The sequence below is a fragment of the Arvicola amphibius genome, chromosome 2 (assembly GCF_903992535.2).
Source record: "Arvicola amphibius chromosome 2, mArvAmp1.2, whole genome shotgun sequence".
Lineage (NCBI taxonomy): Eukaryota > Metazoa > Chordata > Mammalia > Rodentia > Cricetidae > Arvicola > Arvicola amphibius.
Genome location: NC_052048.2, coordinates 149,316,688 through 149,323,912, shown reverse-complemented (window position 1 = coordinate 149,323,912; position 7,225 = coordinate 149,316,688). Strand labels below are relative to the sequence as shown.

The following is a 7,225-nucleotide window of genomic DNA, read 5'->3' as shown; positions in this document are numbered from 1 at the left end:
AGTGAGACAGCCCACCACCCCAGATTCAACTAGTTTGTTCCCATCTCTCCAAAACTGACCCCAAGTTAGTTTCTTTTATCCTTGCTTGCTTGACCATGTGGGCAATACTGACCTGAGGTATCTTCAGTCAGTGTAAGGGGCCTGGTAAGGCTCCTTCTGGGTGTCTGTGGTCTCCTGAAAGCCCCTTGGAAACAGATTCTGGGGCCCTCTGGATACCCCACTGCTGTCTTGGGCTGGAAGCGGGACTGGAGGCCTGGGGGACAATGTCATTGGGTGAGCACAGACATGATGCTTAATAAACACCAAGATCTTGCCTCTATCCCCTACCCTTTTCACAATCACTTGACCAAGATGGCTTTTCCTCATCTGGTGAGCCTGGCTGTGAAGGGCTGGACCGGGCCCTGGGTGGGGAGGAGGGCTGAAGCTTCTCCCCATCTGGTTTCCTGCTGCTGCTGTTGATGGAGCTAGATAGAGGAAGAAGAAGAAGGAGAGACTCCCTCATATGTTGAGGTTGGGGAATAAGGCCAAGGTCCTCAGCTACCCACAGAGAGCTTATAGTTCCTGTTGAGTACTCTTAGATTCTGGCCGTCCCCCAGTATTTATTCGCTCACCTTCTTCCTATACCTCTCCATACCTGGTGTAGGTAAATGGCATGGAGGCTCATCTCAGCAGAAACAAGCTCTGGGAGCTGGGTTAGCTTCTGGCCCCCAGTGCCCTCCTGGGGACACACAGCTAAAACAAGATGACCAGTGGTCAGAGACACCTTCCTCACAAAGGAAGGTGGGCCAGACTGCACCCCACTTTCCAAGTCCCCTCTGTACCCTAGCACCCTCTCTCAGAGAGTCAGCACCAATCCAAACGCCCAAGCATCTCAGGCCACCACCTCTCACCTGGGGTCCTGGACCATTCGTGAAATAGAGGCAAGGATGCTGGCTGTGGCAGCAGCAGGGCAAGAAGTTGTGGGACTAAGGTCCCTCTGGGGTGGGCGGGGATTCACCCAAGAGGTTGGCCAGGAAGGCTTCCGGCTGAACAAAAGAGCCAAAAGCATCAGAGGAGCAGCAGGGATAAGGGGAGGCCCGAGGAAGACAAGAGATGTGATAGGTTGATCTAGCTACCAGGGTAACACACAAGTCAGGAATGCCCAGGTGAGGTGGAGGGCCGGAAGGGCAAAGGAGTAGGCAGGCCTGGAACTCACCAGTGCGGGATGTGCAGTCGCTGAGCACCCCTGGGGTCTGCGGGCTTCGTGTTGAGGTAGCACCCCAGGCAGCTGCAATCTTGCTGTACCCGGCCCCGAAGGTGTCCAAGGAACTTAGAGCTGTGCCCTGGTGGCTGCCATTGTGGGTGTGCCAGGGAGAAGCGCATTAAAGGAGAGTTCAGTCTTTCCATCCTCTGCACGCTGAGAGAGGTGAGGCTTCTGTCTGTCCCTCTGAGAGCCACTGCAAGGAAGAATCCTTCTGGTGTTAAAGACACCAAGACACGGTAGACAGGACAGGAAATACTAGCCCCACATTCCAGATGAAGAGAATCCAGGCTGCAATTGGGACTTGTTCAAGATCATCCAGCAGGGCAGCGGAGCAGGACATAGTCTCAGATACAGTCAGCTCTGGTGTTTTGCCCCCTGCGCAGCCCTAGTTCCCAAGACAAGTCTGTGCTCCGCTCTTCAGCCACTGGCCAGCCCCCGTTATAGGTGGGGGGGGGCAGTCTCCTCTGCATTTATCATCTTTTTTTATGTAACAGCAAATCTGTAAGCGGCTTTATAGACCTGGTGTGCTTTGGTGAAGCAAGCAAATGCCTGTCTAGCACAACTTTGCAAGGCCAGGGGAAGAGCTCTAACCTGAGGGTGCCCCATGGCGCTTCACATCCATGAGGGCGAAAAGAACAGATGTCCCCAACACCAGCCACATCCACAGTGAAGTGATGAAAAAAGTCAATAATCTCCAGAGCGCGGGGGCGGAACCAGAAGAGCAGAACAGCGGGGTGAGGAGTGGAGACAGGAGTTCTTCCAAGAGGGAGACCTAGAGGAAGCAGGGTGAGGCTGAGCAGAGATTCTCAAAAGGACCCCACAAAGATGATCCATGGTCAGAGCCTCCAGGAACACTGTCTAAAGTCGGAGGCCTTTAACCACTCACTCCAAAGCCTCCCTCGTGGACTCACGCCACAACCGTGTGGCCCACAACTTCTCCCAGACTACTTATACAGGGCCTACTCCACATCCTCCTGTAGTCCCGGGCACTCACTGCCTCTGTACTGAAGCAGCTGCGCCATCTGCCAGTAAGCGCTGGCTCGAGCACCTGCCGCATCAGGCTCCTCCGGGAGGTAATGCATGGTGTGCCAGGTCTGCCTGCAGCAGGAGCTGCGAGGGACGCCTTGGCATTGCTCCTCCGGAATGAAGGACCTGAAGGGCAAGACGGGGGAAGGGATGCAGTTAAGAAGACCTGCAGGTAGGATGCAGGGCTGAAGGGCATTATTGGTGACAGAATGGTTCACTAAGGGAAAGGACCTGCATCTAGGTCAGAGAAAGGCCACACACCAAATTCTCCTCCCTGTTATGTGCCATCGAACCTGGCCACTGTGGCTGTGACCCCGAGCACCGTCATGGTAGTGAGCACGTGCTCCACGGCCAGCACGTCCTCAATCGTAGACGGTGAGAACCAGCAGCGCGGCAAAGAGCGCTCCGGAAAAGAAGACCAATTGGCGGGCCAGCAGCGCGCGCAGGGGCGCATGGGGGGTTCGGGCGGCCACGGAGGAAGGCAGTCGCAGGCCGGTAGGCTCTGCCCAGGCGCGCACGCAGTTTCGTGCGGTAGTTTCATTGAAGTGGCCGCAGCTGCAGGCGGGCCAGGCGGGACCAGCGGCGCGCCCCGAAAGGCGCCGGGCTCACGGCCGCAGCAGCCCACGTGGCTGTAGAAGGCGTACAGCACCTGCCAGGCCAGCACCAGTGGGCTCAGCGCCAAGTTCACTGCAGCCAACAGCAGCAACAGTGCGCCGCCAGCGTGTGGCCAGGACACCCCGGAGTCACTGCGCTGGTAGCTTCGGGAAGCTCCCAGCCCCCCGCGAAGAGGGAGAAAGGATCCACGGAAGAGCAGCAAGTCCACGTTGAGCGCCAGGCCGCGGCTGAGGAAGGCTGCGCTACCACCCCCCAGGGCAGTGACAGCGGGCAGGCAACAGACCCTTGTTAGCCAGCGCCACTTGGTAGTTGGTGTAGCGGCAGGATGCGGTGGTGGGACGTCCAGTTTCCGTCAGCGGCCTCGGCTGCAGCACACAGTCACCACTCCTCTGCAGTTCCAGGAGGCGGGACTGCACCTCCGCCCAGGGGTACCGAGAGCAGAGCTCCCTCCTGAGGAAAGGGGACAGGGGAGCCTAGGAACCTGTATTCCCCTCCACAGAGCGCACAACCTCCATGACCCACTGAGCTGTCGGCAAACTCCAGCCCCTGTGGCCTCCCCTCCCCACCTTGGCGTTCTGTCTTCTAGCCCTTCTGCTGACAGAAGCACTTCTCCCTTCTTCTGCACTTCTTAATTGTGCTGCTCATACCTGCCACTCATGTAGCCCATTAGTCACATGCTTCCTGTGACGCCTCTTTAGTAAACGTCAAGGACTGGGACCCTGGCTTCCTTTTTTGAGCCCCCTTCACTGCCACACATAAAAGAATGGAACCTCTTCTCCCTTCTCACTACTTCTGCCTGAGCAAGCTCTGAGAACCAGGGTTGCACCTCATCCCACTCCAGGCCACTCTGTACAATCGCTGACTAGGCTTCCACACAGCCCTCCCTGTGTCCGTGTCTGGGGAAGAGAGCATTCCCACGCTTCATTTGGAGGGACCCATGTGAGCCTCAAGCCATACTTTTAGCCCAGTCTCCCCAGTCCAGTTATTTCCTCGGGACCAGCCTCCACAACTCCTCCCAATCTTCCCCTCCACTGCAGGAAAGAGAAAAGGAAGGACAAGAGGGAAGAAGGATGGGATAAACAGCCCAGCAGTGGCTGTGCCTGGTGCCACCCTGCTCCAAAGGCTCGTGCTATTCAAGGGGGAAGCAAGAAATGGGGACTGAAAGATGTCTTAAACAATAAACTTAGGGACAAAGCTAGAAGGCACATGACCAGCAGACAGTGAAGAGTGGCTCTCCGCTGGGGCAGTGGTGGCACAACGCCTTTAATCCCAGCAGAGGCAAGGGGATCTCTGTGAGTTCGAGGCCAGTCTGGTCTACAAAGTGAGTTCCAGACAGGCTCCAAAGCTACACAGAGAAACCCTGTCTCCAAAAAAGCAAACAAACAAAAAAAAGAGTGGCTTCCCTTTTCAGGTGTCCTAGAAGACTCTATTTCAGGCAGGCAAGCCCATCTCCACTGCCTATGGACCCCATGGTTTCCTCACTTCCTGCTCAGAGGGTCTGGCTGGCCTGACCTTCCTCACCCAATCAAGATGCCTCCTGCTCTAGAAAAGCCCAGTGACAGCCCTTCCTCCAACACAGCCATTGTTTTTACCACCAGCATGTGACTATAAGTCACTGTATATGACCCATCTGAGTACAGGAAGTTCCACAAGGGTCAGAGCCAAGCTTGCTAAGTGCCAGTGGCAGTGCCTCCTGGTATTACTCAAGGCCAGGGCAGGTATCATTCAGCCTCATTCTTTCTGCTCCTCTCAGTTGGTCCTTCCGTTGTGTCTGGCCCCACTCTCTCCTGTTCTCTGCCCATGCTGTCCCAGCAGGCTTACTGGGGGAATGTGCAGGGCCCTCCCTGTAAAACACCTGGATGTCCCAGTAGCTTGAAGAGGTTGCAGACTGAAACGAAGCAGCTGGAACAGCCAGAAGCCAGGCAGCCAAGACTAGGAGGAAGACCAACAGAGGACTGTCGTGGATCCTGCAGGAGGTTGGACAGGAAGGGGAACAGAAAGGTGGGAAACCCACAGAAACACCTGCAGGTCTCAGTGGGGCTGGGTGGGGGGTCCTCAATGATAGCTTTAAAAGAGTCTGCAAAGTCAACACTTTTCACAAACAACACTCATGTTGTCTGTTTTTTTGTATTCTCATTTTCCCATGAATGTAAAATGGCGTTTTCCAGAAACTACAGGACAAGTGAAGATGTCACATCATATTGACATCCTATATAAACATGCACTTGCACATTCTTAAGTTGTAAAGTTGTCCTCGGGGCTAGGGATGTGGTCGAGTGGTACAGTGTTTACCCAGCATGCCAGAAGCCCTAGGTTTGCTCCCCAGCACTAAAAATAAACAGTTGTCCTCACCTTTAATTTCTAATAAGGTAAATAGAAACGTGACTCATAATACAAGGCTCTTTGAAATGCTCAGTCAACTTGGGGTATGTTTTTAAATATGCCAAGCACTTTGAGACTTGATCTAGACCAAGGGACAGTACAGGAGGTTCCTTTCTTCCGTCCTTTGTGAGTTTAATCCAGAGGCACCTACCAGACTGTCACTTACTTCTCTGCACACTGGGCTGAGGGTAGAATAAGCATCTGACAAGGTCACTTTGGTTGTGGACTGCTCCAGGTCTCTGTATGGTTCTTTGGTTGGTTGTTGAAGAGGACATTGTAATCCACACAGCGAAGGAGGAAGGTCGTGAAGGTGACAATGAAGATGAACTGTCTGAGAAAGGGATGCAGGGAGAGGGCCCTGGTCAGGCCTAAGGGCAAAGTGGACTCCTAGACCAGTTGCCAGACAAGCTGAGGTGCTATATGACCCCCCACCCATCAGAGCACCCATCAGAGCACCAGAACTGAAAAAGGAGAGCTGGGCACAGCTCAGTTGGTAGAGTGTCTGCCTCACATACATGAACCCTGGATTTGATCTCCCAGACCACAGAAACTGGGTTTGGTAGCACATGCCTGTAATTTTAGCACTTGGGAGGTAAAGGCAGAAGTAACAGGATTCATGTCTAACCTGGAATACATGAGACCCTGATTCAAAACAAAACAAAACCTAAAGATAAGAAAGAAGACAGAACTTAGGGACAGGACTGACTTCTCACCCAGCTGGAAGACATCCTCCAACAGGATACAGGCAAACCATTCCGCTGGTGGTAACTGTAGATGTGGCAAGTTGTCAAGAAATATACCTGTCCCTGGACTCTTCCCAAAGAGACTTCCCCCACTCTCCCCTGATCCACAGTCCCCCACCATGTCCCCTCTGCATGCTGGCCACAAAGGAAATCTTGTGTGAAGAAGCTGTCCAGGTTCTGGATGTGATTGCCAGGAGCCTGGGTACAGAGAAACCATGGTCGGGACTTGGCATCGTCACCCATGCAAACCCAAACCTGCCTAGCTCTCAACCTGCTCCATGTCCTCAAATACCCCCACACTGACCACGGAGTCCTTCAGGCACATGAAGCAAGGGTTGGTGGTCCTCCCCATGGAGGGGTGAGTCTTGGGACCCCTCAGGGTCACAGTCCTCTAGTCGTTCATAATCCTGATCAGGGATCAGAGGACCTATCCGCAGCCCAGATGGTCCTGGGGGCATCGGCAGGAGGGGAGGGGGAGTAACCGAGGCCAGGGGTGGGGTGGAGTGGGACCCCCACGAGGGGGAAGCAGAGAGGTGGGTGTCATGTGGGATGGGTCTGTGTTTAGGGGTGTGGCTGGGGTGGGTGAGGCATTGTATGGAAGCTTAGAAGCCCCCTGCCTCCTGAGTCACCAAGCAGGGGGACCCTGAGGCAGGAGGAAACAGTGAAGAGGAGCAGCTTCTTGTTCGAGGGCAGGAGACAGAGAGAAGACAGAGATCCTCCCTCCCCAAGTCCCCGACATGGAGAAGCAGGCAGTGGCAGTGCCATAGGGGAGCAGAGGCACTGAGCTGGGCCCCAAATCTCCCCCACCGCCCCCCGCTGCCTCCGCTCCCCCCCCCACCCCATTCGGCTCACCATCAGGGCGGCTGCTTCTCCTGAGAGTTTGAAGGGACTGGGCTGCTGCTGTTTTCCACAGAGTCGTGAAGCTAAGCAGAGACTACAAACAGGGACAATGAACAACACAATCACCAGGTTGACTCAGGCTGGCAGGCCCTCAGGCATGCCCAGCCCTCCGCCACCTGTGTGATCACTCACACACTTCTTGCGGGGCAACCTGGGGCCAAGGTCCAGGCTCCACACCTGGGAGGGAATAGTTTGGGAGGCAGGGGTTCAAGAGGCTCTGGGGACTAGAAGAGATACCTGTAATCTCTGCTGTCAGTCCCTTGAGGGCACAAAAGTGGAAAAGAGAGGGTAGACGCAACAAAAATAACAAGTACAA

The 7,225-nt window shown here is 54.9% G+C and overlaps 1 protein-coding gene across 1 annotated transcript; it reads right to left on the bottom strand.

Moving 5' to 3' along the window:
• Nucleotides 1-123: 123 nt before the first annotated feature.
• Atg9b (autophagy related 9B) lies at nt 124-6,864 on the bottom strand. Its single transcript, XM_038319196.1, is given in 33 exon segments — nt 124-201; nt 203-253; nt 338-415; nt 417-464; nt 635-715; nt 717-732; nt 891-1,000; nt 1,002-1,025; nt 1,185-1,271; nt 1,273-1,365; nt 1,367-1,405; nt 1,407-1,440; nt 1,840-1,874; nt 1,876-1,967; nt 1,970-2,035; nt 2,238-2,395; nt 2,563-2,633; nt 2,635-2,739; nt 2,741-2,863; nt 2,865-3,137; nt 3,139-3,331; nt 4,702-4,757; nt 4,759-4,776; nt 4,778-4,804; nt 4,806-4,851; nt 5,433-5,597; nt 5,973-6,018; nt 6,021-6,042; nt 6,163-6,198; nt 6,200-6,207; nt 6,314-6,700; nt 6,703-6,738; nt 6,741-6,864. Coding segments are annotated over 33 exon segments (2,826 nt in total).
• Nucleotides 6,865-7,225: the final 361 nt, after the last annotated feature.